This window comes from Pleurodeles waltl, chromosome 1_2, assembly GCF_031143425.1.
Source record: "Pleurodeles waltl isolate 20211129_DDA chromosome 1_2, aPleWal1.hap1.20221129, whole genome shotgun sequence".
In the NCBI taxonomy this organism is placed as follows: Eukaryota; Metazoa; Chordata; class Amphibia; order Caudata; family Salamandridae; genus Pleurodeles; species Pleurodeles waltl.
In genome coordinates, this window is record NC_090437.1 from 449,808,072 (window position 1) to 449,832,143 (window position 24,072).

Below are 24,072 nucleotides of genomic sequence, written 5' to 3' on the forward strand. Positions count from 1 at the left end.
TTTATTGAAAAATGCACACAGAGGGCATCTTAGAGATGCTACCTGTGTGTTAGCCCAACTGCTAGTGTAGGACTGACCAGTCTGTGCCAGCCTGCCACTTTCATATGAGTTTCTGACCACATGGGGTGAGTGCCTTTGTGCACTCTGTGGTCAGAAACAAAGCCTGTCCTGGGTGGTGGTGCTTCACACCTCCGGCTGCAGGAACTGCAACACCTTGCAGTAAGCCTCAAAGGCCCAAGCCTCGGGTTACAATGTCCCAGAGCACTCCAGCTAGTGGAGATGCCCATCCCCAGGCAAAGACCCACTTTTGGCGGGCAGTCCGGCGGGGGAAAATTAGGGAAAAGAGGGAGGAGTGACCACCCCAACCAGGACCACCCCTAAGGTGTCCAGAGCTGAGGTGACCCCCCTCCCTGCAGAATCCTCCATCTTGGCTTGGAGGGCAGGGACCAATGGGGATAGGAATGTTCCCCCCCCAGAGGGAGTGGCCACAAGGAGGATGTAGCCACCCTCAAGGACAGTAGCCATTGGCTACTGCCCTCTGACCCCTAAAACGCCCATAAATCTTGTATTGGGCTCCCTGAACCAAGCTAGTCAGATTCCTGGTGACCTACAAAGAGAAGGACTGCTGAGCTGAAAACCCCAGCAGAGAACAAGGAAGACGACAACTGCTTTGGCCCCAGCCCTACCAGCCTGTCTCCTGCTTCAAAGATCCTGCAAGAAGAACAGCGACGCATTCCAGTGGGACCATCAACTTCTGACACCTCTATAGGACTGCCCTGCACCCCAAAGGACCAAGAACTACCGAGGACAGCAGCTCTGTCTAAAAGAAACTTTCAACCAAGGACTCCCACCTCACTCCGGATGTGTGAGTCCTGACCCCTGTGCACCCGACGCCCATGGCCTGTGTCCAGGTGGTCCACCCAGCAAGAAAGGGTCCCCAGGCGATTGAGATCAAGAACCCACCCTGGGTTGACCCCTCCAAGCCCCCACAATGACTCCTGCAGAGAGAATCCAGAGGACACCCCGACTGCAAGCTCCGGATGAAGATATCTGACGCCTAAAGGACCCACTGCACCCGCAGCCCCAATGCCTTGGAGAATCTGACCCCCAGCCAAACCGTGGTGTGCCTGAGACACTTCCCCCCCCCCCGGACCTCGCCTGCAGCCTCTAAGTGACCACCGGGGTCCCCTCATAGAGTTGTACTGGAAACCCGATGCCCTGTTTGCACCCTGTACCCGGCCGCCCTAGTGCCACTGAGGGTGTGTGTTTGGTGCCTACTTGGGGCCCCTCCAGTCCTCTCTTGAACCCCCCAGGTCTGTCCTCCGAGTCGTGGGTATTTATCTGCTGGCCGACCGGATTCCGAGTACCCCCCATCTCCATAGGAGCCAACGTTAATTTGGTGCCTCTGGTGATACACAAAAAAGTTAGACAGGCCTGTGGGGCTAAGTTGTTCTTGCACCCAGGTTTCCAGGAACAGCTCCACTGAGTTCCCCTCCAGCCCCTTGAGGAAACACAGCATTCTGATATTGCTGCATCAGGGGGTGGCCCTCCGCGTCTTCTGCCCTCCGCTCCAACTCTCCACTGGTCGTGGTCAGCTGAGCCATTTGCTTCTTCAGCATCGCTATTTCCCCTTGCAGTTCCGCTATGTTACCTTCGGCTGTTGTGACCTTGTCCAACACCTTGCGCAAGTCCGCCTGCAGTAAATTGACATCTATGGACACAGTCTCAATTTTACGCTCCAGTGCCATTCTACAACCCTGAATAGCTACCAACAGGTCCGCTCTGGTGGGTTCCACCTCATCCTCTGTCTCGGCCTCCTCCTCCGTTGCACCCGCCTGTCGCGTTATTCGTTGCGTGGGGTGTTGTAGGGTAGTATATTGTGTGATAGTATTTGCTGGATTTAAACATGCAGTCCTATCTTTACCCATGGTCGTCCACCACGGGGGAGTCACCTCCCGGTCCCTGTGATCTCTCAGCAGGCAAAGTGTGGCTCCGCTTCCCCAAGCAGGTGCACAGGTGTTGTCTCCACAGGCTGCAGACCACCTATGATACTATTACTCTCTGGTTCCAATAGCACCTGCTGGAGGAGGTTTCAGCTATCCAACTCAGTATTCGCTTCTCACACTCTGCACTCTTTGAGGTTCAAACAATACCGTCTGCACCCCTCCTGTTTAGTCGGGTGCCTGCTTAGCATTATAATTCTGTTTCCACTCATTGGACTAATTGAAGCAAATCGCTAGCTAATGTATTTAGGTATGCCCCTTGTTGTCGGTGCTGCTTATAGATAGTTCTGGGGCCTGTCTCCCCATCTGTCCCCTAATTAATGTTGTTGCACTGTCTGATGCTCTTCTGTACCTTTATGATTCTCCGTTCACTGCAAGTGCCTTAGTGGTTCCCCACCTGCCGACCGGGGCTCATCCCCTTGCCATCAATCCATCAAGCGCCAAGCATTGTCTTCGCGCTAGCACTCCACCTCGGAACGCCCAGTGGAATGGCGGCAGGCACCGGCATCAGCCTCTGGGGTGCTAGATCCCCCAGGCCCGGCTGGTACCGCCTAGCAGGGACACCTCTCTCGTGTCTTCCCCTGCTCTCCCGTCACTGGCAGTCGCTCAGGCTCCGCTCTCCTCCTCCGCCCAGACGGGCGGCCCAGGGCCAGCTGCCGTCCTTTTCAAGCTTCCGGCCTCAGGCCTCTCTAGGCCTCGATCAGGCCACTGCCTGTTCGTTAGGGACTCTTCCCCCGAGGCTCCTCCTCATGCTTCGCAGGTAGTTTATTCCAGGAGCGGCGGCAGCAGGGTCTTCTGTCCGGTGCAGTCGTCACTCAAGTCCGCTGCTTTTGCAGCACTTCAACCGTCCCGGGCCTTGTGATCCGTACAGTCACTGTTGGCACCCCAACCTGTTTCTCACAGCTCCTCAACGCTGCAGGATGTCTGGGGCACACTAGCCGTGAAATATGCAACCACACATTGTAGGATGTTTCAAGATAATCTGGAGCTACATTTTAAAACAATATGGGGGGGCTGCATGGACCCCCAGGGCTTGAACCGGGGAAAGCCACTCCCCTGGCCTACATAATAAAAAAACTTAGGGGGTGTATGCAGACCCCTCTTGGTCCCAGGGACCACCACCTCTCCTGGACAACATTAAAAAAATATATGGGGGGACCACAAAGACCCCCCTGGACTCTGGGGACCACCATCTCCTTGGGGCTACATATTAAAAAAGCCTAAGGTAGGGCCTGCAGACCCTCCCAGATCACGGGGACCAGCACTTCCCCGGGACAACATAAAAAAATATATGGGGAGGGGCACGGTCCCGTCCGGGCTAAGGGGAAACACCACCTCCCCCAGGGCTACATTATTTAAAAACTTAGGGGGGGTACGCGCAGAGCCACTGAACACCCTGGGGACCACCGCCTCCCCAGGGCTGCATTTTAAAACTTTATAAGTGGGTGGGTTGCACAGACCCCCCTTCCCCCGGGCCCGGGGACCACCACCTCCCCAGAGCTATTTTTAAATAATTTATAGGTGGGCCCACAAGCCCCCCCACCTTCCCCCTGGCCCTGGGGACCCCCCACCTCCCCGGGGCCAATTTTGGCCCAAGGACCCCATCCCCTGGCCACATGTACCTACCCAGCAGATTACAGCTTTCAGCATGTAGGAGCATTGTTAAAGCTCTCACGTGCTGAAAGTAGAGTGTTTGTTTTTGCTCGGTGGAAGCTGGAGCCGGCCCTGGAAAGTGGCAGTCCCCAGGGCCATATATCTCTACATGAGGCAGGGCACATGCCCCCCCCTCTCCATTGTTTCAATTTTGGGCCGGGGGATGGTATTGCCCCCATTCATTTTTCAAAATATTGTCCGAGGAAGGTGGTGGTCTCCAAGGGGCCTTACAGCCTTCCCTCATACTATTAAAAGATAGCCCTGGGAAGGTGGCCATGCTCCCTCCACTCCCCCCTTCCTCCCCCTCGCCCCCCAGCATAGCTTATAAACATAGTCCCAGGGAGGTAGTGGTCTTTGGTTTTGAAACTAACATATCTTTATAAAAAAATCTCAAAAAGTCCATTTAAAATTCAGATTTGGCTAGTACCCATATAATTTATTATAACTTGCATTTATAAACAAAAGCCTTTGGAACTCACTGAGAAACTCACTTGAAGTGCAGTTATAGTTACAAAACAAAGCCTAAAAACATTGACATTTGTCAGTTATGGTTATATCAACCAACAATAACTCGAGCCGCTGTCGTTGACTGCTGATGACTCAAATATGACATCACTGAAATTAGGTGATATTAATAACATTAATGATGATATCTCAAATTACATCATTGATGACATATTGCGTACAAAGAATAAAGCAGATCACTGGCTCGGATAAGGTGACCCAGATGTCTTTGTGTTTAATGCATAGTGTGGAAAGACAATAGGTTGTCGTGTTGTCTGTCACTTGCAGCGACCATATGATCATATGACAACACTGGCTGAAAAGCATTAAATCAGAGAAAGCTGACCTTTAGCGTCCAATATTCCAGTAGTTTATTATGCATGTATTTACTTGATATGCGCTTCAGAGAATTTCAGAAATGTTCAAAGAAGTCTTGTAAAATACAGTGACATCAGTTACACTAGGCGTGAAAGTTTCCCTATATAGTAATGAAAAACTTGGCAGCGCTAACTTTATTCTGTCATAGAGTATGAATGCAATACTCACACGTCACTGTTTGAAGTGTAGACACTGTAATTCAGGGACTCAATAGCCATCCATCGAACTGGAAGCCTCCCCTGTCAAAGTGAAATAACAATCAGTATACATGTAGGTATATACAGGCAAGAAAGAAAAGGCTGCATAAGATTTTATAACGCTGAGTATGCTAAATAGAGGTAATCGCCTCAAAAAATATTTGGCGTTACTACGTTCGTCCTCCAGTCCTACCTCTGCTAACGTACTTAAGGCAGTTATGTGCAAATGAAGAAAGTAAAAATTATGACTTCGCTATTCATGTGCAAACCACAATGATGAAAACAATATTTGTGAATGCATTGCAAATTCCTGAAGAACTAGAATGAGGGCAACCCCTGACCATAACTCAGCACCCTAAGTGCTCTTACTATCATGCAACCTTTACTGGTAAACTCAGGTCTAGTTTTAGCCTATTTTAACCCCAATCCTTACTCCAACCACACTTGTTAACTGAACCCTAACCCTTAACTTATATTTATAACCCCAACCTAAAAAACAACCCTAACCCTTAAATTAAGCCAAGCATTAACCTTAAATTTAGCCCTTAAAACAGGAATCGAACCCTAATTCATGTAATATCGCGCATCACATTTTCCTCATCACTTGTGTACAGATGCTTTTTATGTGTTTTTTTATGTTGCAATCTTATTTTTTTCTACTTAGGAGAGGTATAAGCATGCCCTGTTCTTTTTCACTTTTTTCCCTTTGTTGATTTAGAGACAATTAACATTATAAGCTAGAGCACAATACGTACAGTAGACACAAGTTAGAAAATGTAAACATTTAGATAACCTTGAACTGAAGTAAAATATTTCCCATGCACTACTGAACCAGGACTCTGCTATGGCAAGAACATTAAACCCTGCATTTTTCTTCAACCAGAAAAGTCTTCTCCCTCGTGTAATTCTTAGCACATGAGCCAGATGACCGATGACAAAATGCAGCACACATGGAAATAGAAAAAAGACGAGGAAAAATAAAGATATTTCTCCTTGTTACACCTCACCTGGCATTGTGGCGCATCTCCAGTTCTGTGACTTCTATCAAATCTGGGAATGCATGGAAATCCATGTATGTTGCGTGGGAACACCCTCGCAGCACCCTTGGAACGGTTGCCTGCGGCAGAGTAATGCAACGCAGAGATTTGCGCTGCATTGCTTTACTTGTTGCTCTACTCCAGATTTATAAATCCACTCAGGGCCATGCAAGGTGGCCTTCATGAATTGCATTTTGAGCTTGTGTTGTGAATGCACATTGTTGCGTGGTTGAAGTGCAACTCAACCCCAGTTATAAACATGCCCCTCTATATTTTTAAAACAGTTATCATTGTCAATATAGAAATGCTTCTCTTCCTCCTTTTGTAAATGCAGATCAGAAATGTGTTAAGGTCGTCTGAGATTTGGGCTTCAGTTTTTAAACAGTTTCCAAACCTCTAGTGGCCCCCTCTCACCTCCTAACATTTTGATATTCTTCCTTTTTAGAAAAAATGTTTTTTGCCATTTTGGTTTCACATTTGTTTTGTTTCATTTCTGTTCTTTTTGTACACCCTCTTTCTTGTTCTTGCTGTGTTACACTGTTCGTTGCACCAAAATCATTTTTAAAAAAAACACTGGCAGAGCTTTGAGCTTTGCTAAGATAGTGTCTGAATTGTTGATGGAAATGGCATACACCTCAGATAAGATAAAAGGGTTCCTCTGTAGTGGTAAGGAGTGAACTAGTGGAACTTGCTCACGTATATGATCTAAGCATAACACTTAACAAAATTAAGACTACACAAGAATTACTGGTGACCAAGACTGAGCCTTGATGTGGAGTTTAATGTGCATGACTGCAACACTTGCAAGGCGCTGATAATCACCTGATCACCAGTCCCATGGTCCTGGTTGATTTACCCGAGCATCCCTGGGACAAAATTGCCTTGGATTTTTTGGGACTATTGAATGGTGGCAGTATCAACGAAAACAGGTTCGCGCTTGCCTTATAGACTACTGCTCAAAATGGATTGAAGTTACGTGTGCAGAGCATCTTGACATTGTTAGTGATTGTGTTTTTTTTGAGAGATGTGTTTTCACATGACGGAAACCTTCCACTATGGTCATGGACAATGGCTTCCAGTTTACTTTAGAAGAAATGAAGTAGTTCTTGGAAAAGACAAGCACTAAGCAATGGAAGGCTAGTTTGTATCACCCCAAGGGAACAGCTTGGCAGAAAGAGCTAACAGGTAGGTTGGCAAATGCATCGGACTAGCATTGTCGGGGTATCTTCCAGCAGAACAGGTTCTATGTGAAAGGTTCTGGTCATATCACAATACCCCTCACTCCACGAAAGGAAACACTCCCTTTGAAGTTTTGAGGGGACGCAAATTCAGTACATCGGTTTAGCCACTATGGCTTAAATCTCTTACCGGCAAAATTCTCTGTGTGGGATGTAAGGATCAATAGATGGAGACTAATGTGAAAACGAAGCAGGAAAACATCTGTGGTATTATTCTTTGCACAGTGTTAAAAAATGTAATTTTTTTGGTTTCTGTGAGTACTGTTTTTTCTCCTGACCTGCCCTTTAGGCAAACAACAATCATTCTTTGTACTAGAGAACGACCTTGTTGTTTGAGTGATTATGCATCAGTTGTTTATATGTGTTGTTTTATACGTTTGGTGATTCCCTTCTGTCTGGTTTCCGGCTTTTGCCATTTTGATTTTTTCCCTCTTTTTGTTTTAGGGTTTGTCTTTTTTGTCATCTTTGTATTTTCTATTGTCTGTTGACTATAAGGAGTTGTGTTGTGTTTTGTCTTCACCTACTTGGTTTTCCCCTTGGTGTCGTCCATCACGTACTAGTCTTGAGGTGTGTTCCCTCAGTCTAGGAGGTGGAAGTCTGAAGGGATTTTAACAACTAACACTAAGGAGGGACTGTTATTATGTTGAGGCAGAGCTATGTGGTGATGTATTCTTCCTGGATCTTATTACAGACCAAATAAGATGCCAAACATTTTCATATGTGTCTTTGCAAGACATCACAAAGCTTTATTTTCTGGCGTTTCTACAAACAACACATTTGTTTATACACACTCAAATGTGTCTCCTTCTCAAAGTCACTCATACCTTTATGATCTTGGTAGCCACAATTGAAAAAAAAAAAAAGTAATTGAGCCATTCTGTTTTATCAACCACAGATGAGATTTGGCACAAAGAAAGACATTAAGCTGATTTAGCCAGTTTGCGATCCTAACTTACGCAATATGGCTGTGGTATTTTGAGGGTACTGCTGACGTCATAACTGCGTCAGATATCTAGTTGTATTAATCACTTCGAGAAGAATCCCAGATGTTGGGAACTTTTATACCAAATAGCAGTGTTGATAATGGAGCTTACGAAGCTCCTGAGAGGACGTGCCTGCTCAGGGCTACTGTGCAGCTCCTGCAGTAGGGCTACAAGTGGCAACCTTTGCTTGATGAGATAAGAAGATGGCTACATACCATTCAGAGTGCAGAAAATGGTGGTGCCCCTGCTAAAACCGGTGGTAAAGACTATGCATTGGCACCAACAGCCGCTTAAGACACAGTTAAAAACATCCTCTATTGGTTTCTAAGACCCAGTATGTCACTGGCCTGCCTTCTGTTCCCTGGTGGTGACAGGCCAGGATCAAGCTGAGAAGTGTGGTGTGGGGCACTAGCTACAACCCCCAACTGAAGGACAGCTACACCGTGTGTGAGCCTGAACACTTACATAGCACACATGCCACAGATGATTGTGGTGGCAAAGACGACGGCAGGAGAACACATGCCTGCAGAGCTTTCAGTACCACAGCCCAGCAGGCCCCTGAGCAAGTGCTCTACATTGTGACTGCTGGTGGCTCTCACAGAAAAAGGTTGAGACGGAGAGTATTTTGCTCCGAAACGTTTTCACACGGTCACGGTGGTAATTGCTTGCAATTACTGTTACCATTCTTAAAAGCTTATAAATAATGTATGGTACCTAGCCTAAACCAAATGAATAAAAATCTGTGTTGTGCATTCTGCATCGAATAAAAATAGGGCTTCAGAGGACTATGTGCTATCACAGTCGCCTTGTTATGTTCCTTAACTTTCCCATCTTCAACTCCCAACTTAGTGAGCCTAAATAGGAAATCCCTTTTTGTTATTCCCCTCAATGATTCTGGATTCACAAATAAGGTAGGCAAACCAATACTTGGCACACAAAGGCCCTCATTACAACCCTGGCGGTCCAAGACCGCCAGGGCTGTTTCGACGGTTGCACCGCCAACAGGCTGGCGGTGCAAACCTTGGGATTATGACGCTGTTGCACCGCCAGGATCGGCAGTTTACCGCCACGTTGGTCCCGGCGGTTGTAATCCTCCAGGGCAGCGCTGCCCAGGGGATTACGAGTCCCCCTCCCGCCAGCCTTTTCATGGCGGTAGGAACTGCCATGAAAAGGCTGGCGGAAAGGGGAGTTGCGGGCCCCCTGCCACGGCCCTATGGAGCTTTTTACTGTCTGCATAGCAGACAGTGAAAAGCGCGATGGGTGCAACTGCACCCGTCGCACCGGCGCAACACCACCGGCTCCATTTGGAGCCGCCCGCCGGCCCAGCGGGGATGTTGAAATGGCGACTGCGGAAGTGCGGCCGCATTGGTGGCCGCGTGGCGGTTACAACTTGGTGGGCGCTGGTTGCCGCCCGCCAAAGTTGCAATGAGGGCCAAAATCTTGATATGATTCAACTTGGGAATTTGCTGCACCTCATGCAGCACCAAGCAGCCACTTGCTAGCTTCCTTTTCAAAGAGGCAGCCTCTTTTATCCATATTGCCTTCCACACAATATAATTATTTTCACTAAGCATACATAACTCCCAAATGCCCCAGAAAGATGTATATTAGCGTACCCAATGAATCCCGAAGGTGCAGGGTCACAGTTGCTAACTGCTAGCACATGGTGTAGCAGTCTACGAAAGTAGTTACATTCATCTAGAAACTAACAGATGTCTTAAACACACACAGGCAGGATGAATTTCTGTAGCTTTGCCTACAGGAAATAGCACTTAGGCCCAGAAATGGGAATGTGGAGTGTGATTAATTGGCCTTGCCCTTCCTATGTCTAAGGAGCTGATCACGATGTCTTGAAAATCTACTAACCTTCCAACTATGGTGAGATGGCTGTCAGAAACACATAGATGGGGGACAATGTGGTAAGACAGGATTAAATGATACCACAGAAGCATTGGACGATTTTCTGCTGCAGTTTCTTAACAAGCATTGGCAGTGCCAATAGGTCTGGTTTAATAATGAAAATGACTTTTGCGTCACTGATGGGTTTAGCTACTCAGTAATTCCTCACACATGTATTCTGCCTCTCATCTTTGCACTCATGCATCCATTCAGCCATCCATTAATTCATTCTTGCATTCACATCTGACACAACCACAATAAAATGCATGCAAACTCAACAAACTATGCAATATAAATTAAAAGAATACAAGCTGTAAAAAAGAAAACATGCTGCTGTCTAAACACGGCGGGCATATGCTTGCAATAGCAAAACTAATTTTGGCAGAGTTTTTCCATCTTGCAGAGGTATTGTAAATGGTCTAACATTGTTTTAAAGTTCCAGCTTGGCCACCACATTTAGAGCCAAGATGATAGTGAACTTGAAATAGTAAACCAATGATACACTTTGTTCAACAGCATCTCACAGTGTCTCCTGGCTTAGAGGAAGTGGACATGGGGGATGCAATATGCTGCACTGCAGATGAAATAAGCAGCAAGCATGTGAACCATTTGCACTGGCTGGAGAGTTGTAGTATCATCTTAGGAAATAGTCAAATAAAAAATGGAGAAGCAAAGATATGAAAGGGGAACTATAAAAGGTGAAAATTGAAAACTAAATGCTTGGCAAGCATCCTGACACTGGTTCTTTTCAAGCGGATATAACGTGATCAGAAAATGCTGTCATTCACAAGGCAAGAGTGCTAATGATTTATGTGGGCTGTAGCAATACCTCATGCAGTTATGGCTGGAAGCAGAGCATAAATGACATTCAAAAATACCAATGGTAGAACACAGATGAATTGAATAACTTGCCCACTATGTGGATGCAGAGTACAGTACCCTGGTAGACAGCTAAAAAGAGATTCAAGCAAGAGTAGTTATTATAGTGCAGATATTTTCCCTCTAAGGTTTGTAAGATGTGATGACTGACTGATGCATCCCTGCTTTTCTGGGAAGTTCATGTAGGGGAGGTGGAAATCAGGGGACTGTGGTGGAGGGCTTGCTCTCAAGCAGTCTCCCAGAGTTGAGGGCCATTACTCTAGCTCCGAAGGCTCGTCCCACCATCCACCGAAGGAAGGCTGGTTCATGTTCTCATGGACAACACTACCACACAGTACTACAAAAAGCAGGGCAGAGATGGGTCCAGTGTCTTGTGTCAGGAGGCTGTGCATCTCTGGAGCTGGATAGAGCTCCAGGGTATTTTACTGAAACACCTTGTAGGAGGCTAGCCCTCTATGTAGTGTGCAAAACCGAACACACTATGCAAAGGGTCCAGGCAACGACACATTGGTTTCCAGAGGTTAGGATTAGACCACCTAATGCTCCAATTTTTAAGGTAGCTGGTCGAGCAGTTAGGCTAATCCAGGAGATGTGCTAAGTATTTGCTGTACTCACAAATCCAATCATGCACCACACAGACTCAATAAAAATATCGATTCCAGATTTTAAAAAGTACTTCAGACTTTTATATAAATTTTAAGACCAAAATCTTTAGAATACGTTAAGTACTTTTTAAGTTATGACTTTTTGAAGCTTTAATAATGTTAGTCTTTCTGTGCTTAATTACGCACCATTGGAATCGATGCACAGTCACCTTTAAAAATGAATTAAAAATCACACAGTTGGGTTACCAGTCTCTTCTCTTGCAGGGTGTCCGGAGTGGTCGGTGGGCACACTGTGCCAGCTAGAGAGCCTTGGGCGGCTTCCAGTTCCGGTGGGAGCAGCGTTGGAAAACAATATGAACTGAGCACTTACACTACGAGCACGTGCAGGGTGTCTTCCAACAGTGGGATGATGGTAGATCTTTTTGCCACTATCGAGAACATGCAGTGTGGAAAGTTTTGTGTGTTGGAGCTTCCACAAGAACACTTGTTAGGAGATGTATTATTGCTCAAATGGATTGTGGGACTCCTGTATGCCTTCTTTCTCCTGCCCTGAGTTCTGAAAAAGATCAGAAATGTCTGAGCTCAAGTCATTCTGGTGGCTTGAGTATGAGCCAGCTGTGTGTGGTGCATGGACCTTTTAGCATCTGTCCTCTAATGCCAAGCCAAGTGTTACTTTATTTTGGCTGAAGAGCCATAAAACTATTACATCCACTCATAATTTAAAAAAACACATAGCAAGTTTTCCATGGTAAATATAAAATAAAGTTAGTCTTTCTGTGGGTAATTACGCATCATTGGAATCAATGCACAGTCACCTTTCAAAATGAATTAAAAATCACACAGCTGGGTTACCAGTCTCTTCTCTTGCAGGGTGGTCGGTGGGCACACTGTGCCAGCTGGAGATCCTCAGGTGGCTGCCAGTTCCGGCGGGAGCAGCGTTGGAAAACGTCTTGGCACAGGGCCTTCTGGAGGGGCCACTTAGAAAGGAGCTTGTTTGCAAGTTTAAGTTGGGTGCTTGGGGGTCCCCTTGGGCTGTTGAGAACGCAATGGGTTGAGGACCCGGGTCACACAGCAAATCCTGCGATGCAAAGCTCAGGGCGACCAGGTGCAGGGTGTTTTGGAGGTCTTGGGTGCTTTGCACAAAGGGACACTTTGGAGTTGGAGGTGAATCTTCTTCAGTGGGTCTCACAGTACCTTGTGGGCATTCTGGTGGGAGGTCTGGGGTGACACTGAAGTACCTTCACTGGGGCTTCTTCCTGGTCCAGTTGCAGCTCTGAGGGAGCTGTTGTTGGTGGTGTCCGTTGTGCATTAGTCATTACCTGGAGTATTGCCACAACTCAGCCACGGGAGGGAGCTGTGCCACCAAACTGAACACAGTTGCAGATCCCGTCCAGGCTATTGTTGGTGTGTCGTCGGGTCCGGCTGTGACTTCCGGCTGCAGAGATATTGTCCAGTCAGGTGAAGTGTCCCTCACCTTTTTGCAGGTTCCTTGCAGGTTTCTGTGGTTTCTTGAGTGGTGCCTCCACTCAGGAAGGAGTTATTGGGCTATTTGCGAAGCCTGGAGGTCCTCAGGGTCTTTTGAGGTCGGTCCAGTGGTGAGCTCCTCTGCAGCGGCGATTGTCGGGAATCGGATGTAGCAAGCAGAGGTCTTGGAGCCTCTTCTAGTGCAGCAGGTCCTCTGTTCTCGTCCTGTCGGGTTAGGAGATGTATTATTGCTCAAATGGATTGTGGAACTCCTGTATGCCTTCTTTCTCCTGCCCTGAGTTCTGAAAAAGATCAGGAATGTCTGAGCTCAAGTCATTCTGGTGGCTTGAGTATGAGCCAGCTCTGTGTGGTGCATGGACCTTTTGGACGTAAGCATCTGTCCTCTAATGCTAAGCCAAGTGTTACTTTATTTTGGCTGAAGAGCCATAAAACTATTACATCCAATCATAATTTAAAAAACACATAGCAAGTTTTCCATGGTAAAATAAAATCATCAATACGAATAAATAAACAAGACATTACAATGAGGCTGCACATAGAGTACTGTGCAAAACTGTTCTCAGAGATTCCCAGTAAAATTCATTATTAAAATACCAAGTAACATTGTCACATATGGAGTAATATCAGCATTAAATAGCAGCAGCAACAAATAAAATACATATGCAATCATTCACACTCAGTTTGTGCATAGCAAACTGCCTAAAGTGCTGTAGTATAGCTTAAATATCTATTAGGGCATATAGGAACTTAGGGCCTCATTATGAGGCACAGTGATGGTCAGACCGCCGCAACTGTGGCAGTCTAACCACCACATTACAACCCCGGTGGGTGGACCCATCAGGGGACCGCGGTCTCCGCGGGGAACGTGTTGTACTCAGCTCTGGCAGCACTGACTTCAGTGCCAGCTGGCTGAGTACAACTCAGCTTTTTGCCAGCCTTCTCCTGGCAGGGTCCCCGCATTGAGAAGGCTGGTGGAAAGCCAGTGCGAAGGGCTGCAGGGGGGCCCCTGCAGTGCCCATGCTTTGCAGACAGTGCGCATTCTGAGGGTGCTATAGTATTGGCCTCGGCTCCTGTAGGAAGGTGGCCTGGTGTGTGGTGAACACCTGTGGTGTTATCACATTATACTAGGTCTAGGTATCCCCTATTAGTGAAGCGTAGCCACTATCTAAGAAGCCAGGACTCTCTAGAGGTAGCTGTGGAAGAGCAGACTCTAGGAGACATGTAACGCTTATGCAATACCACTGTAGCCACACAGCACTATCACACATGAAAGAACCACAGTGTTACAAAATTAAGATACTTTATTAGGGTAACACAAACACTAGAATATCAATAGGCAGTCCCCCAATCGGAGGTACGTAAACACACTATTACATACACATTAGTAATCAGTAAAGAGCATAGAAAGCAATAAGCATTGACAAAAATAATAGAAAATAGTGGAGGCCCCAGGGGAGGACCAAACCATATTCTAAATAAGTGGAATGCGAGCTACAGACCCTCGCTCAAGGATGTGGAATCGTTAGAGGGGAGCTGGAGGAACTCAGAACCCTGAGAGGTGACCCCCAGCAACCTGGAAGGAGAGGTTAATACCTGTTTTTCCCCAAACCCAACAGGAAGACTTTGGAAAAGGATTGTGCAAGACCCAGACAAGACTGGAAGAACCCAGAGGTGGATTCTCGCAAAGGAGGACCTGCAAAGAAGGAGCCACTACTCACCCTTCTGTGGATGCAAACCTGGTCAATGGGGAACAGAGAAGACCAGCTGTGCAGCACCAAAGCTGAAGAGGAGTCCCTGAAGTGGTGCAGTCGGTGTCCCACGTCGGCTGTTGGGTTGCAGTGGGTCAGTGGTGCAGGAAGACCACCAACAAGCCTTGGCAAACACAACAGAGGAAAAAGAACTGTTGCAAGGCTGAAGAGGACCAGCAAGGCTCAGAGGACTTGAGTCCAGGAGGGGAGTCCGGGGTGACCCTCAGCAGTCAGGAGAGTCACAGTAAGAGGAGGCAGACCCCACAGGCAATCCTCTGGCAGCAGGCACAACAATTGCAATGAGGCCCACTCAACACACCTGAAGGGGAGTCCCACATCGCTGGAGCAGCAAAGGGGAGACGGTACTTGGCAAGAAGAAGTGCTGGGGGCCCGGGCTACACAGAACCTGAAGATCCTTGCAAAAGAGGCAAACAAGCCTTGGTAGCTGCAGGAGTTGTGGTGCACAGGAGTATACTATCCTGCAAGGAGAGGCGAGGGCTTATTGTCTCCCAAGTTGGACAGCTGGTAGAGAGGACCAAGGGGACCACTCCAGACCACCACCTTCACTCCAAGGGAGATTCTTTCTTACTTCTTTGTGCAGGCTGAAGATTCACCGCCTTCAGAGGATGCACAGCCAAAAATATGTGGCAGTTGCTGGAATGAGCCAGAGAAACAATGTTGCAGAGCGGAGTCGTCACTGAAGATGCAGATTGTTAGTTCCTGGAGGGTCCAGTTGCAGTCCCAGTGGCCAGAAGATGAAGTAAATGATGCAGAGGAGTGCTGGAATCTTGCATGTTGAATCTGGGGACCCTCCCAAGAGGGAGACCCTAAATAGCCCAGGAAACGGGATTGGTCACCTAGCAGGGTGACCACCTATCAGGAGGGGGCTGTGATGTCACCTACCTGACCACTCAGATCTCACAGGGGCCTCTGCCTACCCTGGATTCAAGATGGCAGAATCATGTGGCCACTTGGAGGAGCTCTGGGCAACACTGCTGGGGTAGTTTTTGACAGGGGAGTGGTCACTCCTCTTTCCTTTGTCCAGTTTCACACCAGAGCAGGGCCCGGGGCAAACCGGTTAATGCAAGGAGGGCACCAAATGTGGCTTGGGGAGGCTACCCCTCCCAAGCCATGTAACACCTATTTCCAAGGGAGAGGGTGTTGTCCCCCTCTCCCACAGGAAATCCTCTGTTCTGCCTTCCTCTGTCTGAGCTGGTCAAGCAGCAGGAGGGTGGAAACTTGTCTGTGGGGTGGCAACAGCGTGGGCTGCCCGGAAAACCCCAGGAAGACTGGCTGGAGCAGTACAGAGGTCCTCTAAGGACCCCCCAGAGTGCATGGAATCATACAACCAATCCTGTAATAGTATTAGGATATGATTCCGACATGTCTGATATCAAACATGGCCAGGTTCGGAGTTACCATTATGTAGCTAGACAGTGTGTAGTACACGGCTAAAAGGGCTTCCCCGCACTTACGAAGTCCAGTACAATGGAGCAGGAGTTTGTAGGGCGCCTCTGCTCATGTAAGGGTGCCCTCACACACAGGTGCCTGCACCCTGCCCTCTGGGCTAGGAGGGCCTATCGTAGGGATGACTAACAGTGACCTGGTGCAGTGATCTGTAATTAGAGGGTGCACGCACCTTTTCACGCAGGCTGCAATGGCAGGCCAGCAGACACATTTTGCATGGGCTCCCATGGTGGCATAATACATGCTCTGGACACCCAAGTACCATATACTAGGGACTTATATTGGGGCACCAGTATGCCAATTGTGGGGTGTGCAAAGTTCTAGGCAACCAAATTCAGAAGGAGAGAGCACAATCACTGGGGTCCTGGTTAGCAAGATCCCAGTGAAAACAGCCAAAGCTTACTGACAGCAGGCAAACAGTGAGGGTAACTATGCCAACCAGAGGGTTCTTTCCTACAGCTCTCTTAAGAGGCCAAAACCAATATTGTAGCACTGTTCCTGCCAACATCGTACTACAATGTTCCCTGCCAGTCAGCCCAGCAGGAACATCGTAAAATGCTCAGGTCAGGGGCGGCACCACCAGTGCAGTGGCATCCTCCCCGTAAGTTTGGCAGCCCCATGGTGGGACCGCCCAACTCATAATAAGGCCCTTAGTCCTTGTAGCTCCATGAGGTCTAATTAGAATTGATGAGGATCTGTGGGGGATGACTCTTTCACTCTAATTTTCTGTGCTGTGGCAAACACAATCTGCTCTCTCGTGTCGCTTTTCAAGATCCTACAGGTTTTACAGTAATGTCTGACACCAACCAACTTGCATACTGCAAATATCCGTTTCATACGGGGCACTATGTACTTTGGACATGAAAGGAAAAAATGTCCTTCCTTCTCTCTATGCATTGAACAGTGTGAGCAATCAGTTGATTGGCGACCTGTTTTATCCCATTTTGCTGTAAATTATTTAAATGGCAAACACTCATTCTAAGTTTTACACACAGACATTTCACCTGGAGCAGATAAATTGTATATAGGTCTGATTCGAAGCTGGGGAGACATTTATGGCTCAAGAACTGCCCAGTTATGCTTCCCTTTGTCTTTTCTTTCAACATCTGCGTTATAACACATTCCCAATATACTTGCTTTACTTTCTGGGTGGCACATTTAGCTAATTCAGTTGGAGAATCCCATATTTAACCCATTTTTACCATTTGATACAAGTTCTTAACTTGTCTAACCCATGGGATGAGGACTTAATTATCATAGGAAATCAATTCTGATATGACATCCCGGTTGGGAGTTAGCTCGACAGTTGTCCACAAATGCACCCACTATAGCAAATTACAAGTTGAATGCTATTGATTGGTAGATCAAGTCTTAAAAGTGTAAGCAGAGTGCTTGAAGTTAGGAAGAGCCCTAATTAACTAGTTTTCAGTCTGCGTAAGCACAGTGGCATTGGTATGACCCCAGTGCTCTGCACCGTAGGTAGCTGCCGCCAAAGCAGTGACTCTATACAGACAAAGGGCTGGTGAGTCAGAGCCCCCCATGATAGCCTTATTTCTCCTTCCGATTGCCAATGCCCTCTGGTGGAGGATAGTTCTACTTTTCCCAATTTTTGGTCCCCATGACAGATTATCCTAGATAATCAAAGTTTTTGACTTGTTAAAGAGGGGCTCCTTCAGTTGTCATTTTGCCTCTAAAAGACCTGTGGCGGTTCATTGCCATGAACTTAGATTTAGTGGGGTTTATTTCCTGACCCCTCCTTGAGCAGAAGGCTGCCAAGGAGTCCAGCTCAGATTGTGGCCTGTTGGGGATCTGGAGATAAAGAGCATGTTGTCTGCGAACATATCAATCAGAACTGGGGCTCCTGCAGACTTAGGGGCATCATGTTTACATTGTGTTAACCATTCAACCGCACCATTGATGTAAAGGCAGAAAAGAGTCAGAGCCAGCATGCATCCCTGCCTGACCCCCCCATTTCATGGGTATCTTAGTCATAAGCTCTCCCCCTGGATCCACCTCACCCTGGCATACATATCAGTGTGTAAAGGTTTCAGGATCTAGAGGAGGTCAGCAAGGATACCCTCCACAGGTTTCCCCTCTGGACCAGGTCAAATGCCTGCAACAGAGATGGCCGCATCAGGCTTATGTACTTCCAGCATAGTGTGTTAAAGTGGAAAACCTGGTTGAGGGTACTAATCCTACTCCTAAAACCAGCCTGTGATTCCACGAGGATATGTTTGTTAAACAACCAGGTTTGAAGACTTACTATTACTTGCCTACAGAAAGGTTTTTGGCTAATGTCAATTAGACTTATGGGTCTATATTTAGCTGGTGCATCCCTGCTCCCCTTCTTATATATCGATACAATGACAGCTCCATACCAAGACGAGGGGATCTCCTGCCCCCTCATGACAGCATTACTCACAACATTAAGGTATGGTACCCAGACCTAGGGCTGTCATAAGTACAGATCTCCTTGGATACCATCCGGCCCGGGGAGGCTTTTTCTTTGTTCATCAGCTTTAGTGCAGAGGCCATTTTGTGCCAGGCTAAAACTGGTAGACTCCTTCCCTTTTTTACCCTGTTCCTGTCCAATTGGAAAAGAGACACATTCTCCACTTTGTAGCCTGAAACCTGAGCCATATCTTAAGACCCTTGAAGTGGGCTACCCACACATCTGGTTGGATCACTGCTTCAAGATGATGATCGATGATACGTGAGCCAGCCAAGAGCAGCTTCCGAAAGAGCTTAATATTCCTGTCCTGAAGAACGGCTGTTAGTACTGAACAATGCTCCGCTTCCTAACTCCTTTTGGCTTCACTAAGCATTGACTTATAGATCCATCATTCAGCATTTATTTCTGGACCTTTACACTTCTTAATTGCTTACAATAAAAACACTTTTTGCATGACAACTATCTTTTGAATACCAGCTAGGCATATTTTTTGGCCCACTCCCCCTCTGTCTTTTCGTCAAAGTTACTTATTTGTTCCATCAGTTGGCAGCATAAGGTAACAAATGTAATCTTGGTTGCGTCCAAGGTCTGAAGACATTTTTTCCACAAACAGGTTGTAAATTTGGGTCTGGACCAAATTATCATTTCCAACACTTGACCATTTAACATTCATTCTATTATTTGTTGTTTCAATCAGTTTGTTCATTGTTTTAGGTGCCATATTTCCACCCATGAATGGACTACCTTGGAATTTGGCACTCAGAGCTTGGTGGTCATTGCTGATTCTTGGAACAACCTTCATATCAATTAAGAATGGCCAAAGTGTGTGTTCCAGAAATATATACATAACTAGTGATTGCCCCTCTTTTAAATGTTGACAGAGCAGGGGTATCTGAACTGGTGTTCCCATTGACGATTCTTAAGCCACAGCATACAACCAAATCCTTTAATTGAGCTTCCACACACAATGTTTTTCTTGTCCCACCCTGGACTGCCCTCGATCTTACCATGGGGCCCTATTGTTGGGGCGCCTGATCTAAATTCATCTGGTCATATGAGAGACGTGCATCACAATCACCTGCTATGATTGTTTGGGCACCCCAGTGCAGTTGGCCCGTCATGCCTAATAGGTGTCCACTGTTACAGACAGTGTTTGCTGGGACAGATCTTACATATATATATATATATACACAATGTCAATATATTTAACCCCTGATGGAGTAGCTATCTTAAGCTCAAGACCCGACAAGTCTCTACTGCTAGAGGGAATTACTTGTACTACGGGAAACAGGCCCAGCCTTGGCCAGATCAGCAGTCCACCTGAGGCTCTTTCCGCAGAAGATGGTATGGCATGGGCAATAAATGTTACAAACCCAGACTTGAATGCTGGTTCAGTTGCCCATGTCTCTTGTGGTAGAATAATGTGGTGTTGATCTATGAAGTCAGTAAGCTTGGCTCTGAGTCCAGCTACATTTCACAATAGTAATTTGATAATGTCATATTGTGGCACCTCCCGCCCTCTTTTTTGGCTGAGGTGCTATATTGGTGGCCCACAGTTGTTATTGAGTTTTTAAAATTATTTAGTAGGTATGAAGGAGTTACCTCACCATTCTCGTTGCCAAGAAGCCGTAGTCCAGGCGGGCAGACTGGTTCATTTACTGTATGTGCTGAGATAGTTGGGGTACCTATCTGGGTTCCCTGCAGTCAATCAATCTCGAATAGGTCACTGGGGGTTTGAGAGAGGGGTAGTGGCAAGCTGTGTCATTATAGATATTGGCATTCGATTTTACTGTTGGCGCATTTGGGCAGTTTACCTTGAATCTTATTTGTGATCCTATGGGAGGCCTAAATCTGTGTTTTAATGATATTACCCCTTCCACAAGGCCGTGATTCCTTAATTTCAGCCCTTTGCAGTCATGATATGGATCAATGCCTCTGATACATGTTTGGTACAATATATCTTCCCTTATAATGGATCTACATCCTCTGATTTTCCTGACCCAGTGTATGGTTTTACTGACAAGAGAATCATGTGCTTCCCGGGCAACCGAGGGATTTTTGCAACGTTAGTCATGTATATATTATGGGGCGTAGTCAAAAGCTCCTTGGAACATGCGTTATAAGTCTTCCTGTAATTACTATATGAGACTGATTCTTTCTGCCTGGGTGGGACATTTGAGGTTGGCCCCCTCTGCATGTTAGAATTACATGATGGGGTCGCTGCTTTTCCGATAGTGCTTGTTCTAGGAGGCATCTGTCCAGCTTAGCAGAATTATTGGCTCATGAATGTACTGAAATTTGCTCTTGGTTTTTATAGCTCTGCTACAGAGATTGTCTAATACATACTTCAGATTGATGCGTTGTATTCCCCGGTAATGTGGTATTTATGTTCACTATCAGGACTGAGACTCTGCCCAGTTTCTCATTCAGTGCCTTGATCAATCTTCCCAGGCAGTCAAGCAAGCTCTTGATTTCTCCCCTTAAGAAATTAAGCTATGTAGTGGTGACATCTCTTCCCTCATTTGCAACAGACAGCAGGGTCAGCACCTGTAACTTCATTGTGTTATGTGTTTTCTAGTAACCCCCAATACTGCAAACCGATCTGAGTGTTATATATCACAGTAGGGTATGGTATCAGTTGCTCATTATAGGGGCCTGCCAGAGGAGTTTTGGAAATTTTCTGTAAAATAGGAGGAGGTAGACGTATGTTTTCCCCTGTTAACATCTCCTGTGGCACTGACACCCTCTGGCTTGCTAAAGTAAGACTTAATGCCCATCCAGTATGTATTTCCTACGTAATTGATCCCAAAGATTAACAATTCAGTCCATCATCATCGTCAACACGTGTTTCATCCGGGGAGTACCCCTCGGACTTCTTCAGGACCTCCTCAAATCACTTATATATTTGATAGAAACAAAAGATTGTATCCTAGAGTATCCTAGTTTCTACTGTATCCAGCAATTTGTGTGTATTTCTAAATCACATCCCAGTCTTGTGTACTGGTCTCTCTATTCCGACTTTGTGTGCGAATACGCTACCAAATTGTTAAAGCCGAAGCTCCCCGAATTCGATCTATTTCAGCATTTCTCTCAACATACAATCTTTTGTTTCTATCAAATATATAAGTGATTGAGGAGGTCCTGAAGAAGTCCGAGGGGTACTCCCCGGATGAAACACGTGTTGACGATGATGATGGACTGAATTGTTAATCTTTGGGATCAATTACCTAGGAAATACATACTGGATGTGTGGAAGAGATTATTTGGACTGTGGAGGAAAAATTTGAAATGAACTTCAATGGATGTTGAATCAAGGATTGTATACATTGGAACTTGTATGTTAGGAGGTTATGACTGCACTAATCTAAATATCTGAATGTCAGTATTTTGATGATATGTAATTTACTTTAAGTACCCTAATATAAACGATTTTGGAGTATTTCATAGTGTTCATGTGTGCAGAGGTAACGTACTTAGTACTCTGTTGTGGTTTGGGTAATTTAAGGTACTATGGGCCTGATTCTAACTTTGGAGGACGGTGTTAAACCGTCCCAAAAGTGGCGGATATACCACCTACCGTATTACGAGTCCATTATATCCTATGGAACTCGTAATACGGTAGGTGGTATATCCGCCACTTTTGGGACGGTTTAACACCGTCCTCCAAAGTTAGAATCAGGCCCTATGTGTTGAGTGAGATAGTGTGAAGTGCAGCATCCCCTCAAACCTTAATTTTGCCCACGTGGGGGAGTGGTCTGTGATGCCCTCGAGCAAGATGGTCAGCATCTGAAAAGATGTGTATCTGGTGTGCAAGAGTACATAGATAATCTATGTGGGAGAGACTCGGCCCGCTGATGTCAGTACTTTTTTTTTCCGCACCAGTCAGCGCAGATCCAGAGACAGCTGCCCTCTGTCACTTTTTGACAAGCTTTTTTTGACATTTTAATATACAAAAGGTAGTGGAGCACTCTTCATTATAATCAAGCAGATGATATAACAAGTAATAAAGAAAAAAACATACATCAACAGAATCAATGAAAAACTTTATTCAGCAAAATGTCCATCAGAATAGCAAATTTACTTCATCTGGTAGTCATCTCTTAATGTAAATCACAAAACTACTATAATAGTCTCAATTCGACAAATAAATCATCCCTATAATATTCAGTTCTTATTATGGGTAGGATGAAAAAAGCCTTTAGTGTATTGATGATAATGATCAGATGAAGAGTTAAGCCGACACGTGTTTCATTCCTACTTTTTTCAGGACTGGTAATAACAAACATATTGTAACCTAAATATCATAAATCATCTTTATGCTTCAAAAAACAATATAAATAAAATGCAATACCTATGTATTGCTATTATAAAAAACACCCGGAAAAAGTGCATGCATTGTTTTTAATTTAACATTTCACTAGTTCAATCATGACTCCTTTTGGCACTTGTGGTGAGGTTTCTTTTCTTTTCTATACTTTGTCACATATTCGGAATTGTGGTCACATATGACATCAGATATATTTTTAATATTGGCTGTTTTGCTGAATAAATTACTAATTCTGCCTGTTGGTTATACACTTTGGGGTGTTTTGTCCTTCTTACACTTTTTCCAGATGTTTTTTCATCTTACTCGTAATAAGAATTGTACATTATAGGGTTGTTTTGTGATTTATGTTAAGAGCTGACTACAAGATGACGTATAATTTGTTATTATGATGTAATTTTTGTGATAGAATTTTTTCTGACAAAATGTTTTCTGACAAAATGTTTTTACTGATACTGTTGACATATGTTTTTTCATGATTATGTGTTATATAATTTTTCTTGATTACTTGTATCATTTGTTTGATTATAACGAAGAGTGCTCAGCTTTTGTATATTTATGCTCTGACTGGATTTCTCTGTTTGAAACATACACATTGGGGCAACAGGTGTGATGTCATGTAGTGAGCACCACTTCCATACTATTTGTTACGAAACGAGATGTGCAGTAAATAGACCCTTGTTGCCGTTTGTAATGTTCAAGTTTTTTCGATGTTTTGTTGACCCCCTTTTTGAGTGTTTTTCCTCCTGGTGTGCAAAGGAAATGTCTTCGAGGAAGACAGGTTTAAACCATGTGGCACCTTTCACTGACCAATGTCAGTTATGGACTCACATCATGTGTGTCTGTGGTGTCTGGAGCCCAACCATGACTACAAGTCGTTATCCGACTGCCGAGCCACGGCGCCAAAGGCTTTGAAGGTGCGGTCCCTAAAGCTGCTAGCGCCCCGGCAGGCGACTCCACGTCGCAGGACTCCTCAGAGATCTCAGTCCCGGTCTAGGGGAAGGTCCCGGGACCGCTGAAGGAGCCCCAAGTACTCTGGGTCCCACCCTAAGCCTTCGGGACACTCAGATAAGAGGAACAAGAAGTACAACAAGTCAAAGCCTGCCTCTACTTCTTGTTTCAACAGCTGATGTGACGAAGGAGCATCAGTGTTTAAGGCATGGTTCTGTGGAGCCTACGCTTGCATCGACTTTGCGTCTCTCGGCTTTTCCAGGAACCAG

The 24,072-nt window shown here is 45.8% G+C and overlaps 1 protein-coding gene across 2 annotated transcripts in view; it reads right to left on the bottom strand.

Annotated features, from left to right (window-relative positions):
- The window catches only part of TEK (TEK receptor tyrosine kinase), a 385,575-nt gene that overhangs the window by 63,254 nt on the left and 298,249 nt on the right, over positions 1-24,072 (bottom strand). For both annotated transcript variants that reach the window (XM_069240727.1, XM_069240736.1), the window contains exon 19: positions 4,707-4,777. In XM_069240727.1, coding sequence (XP_069096828.1) covers positions 4,707-4,777 — 71 coding nt within the window. The remainder of the gene's footprint in view (positions 1-4,706; positions 4,778-24,072) is intronic.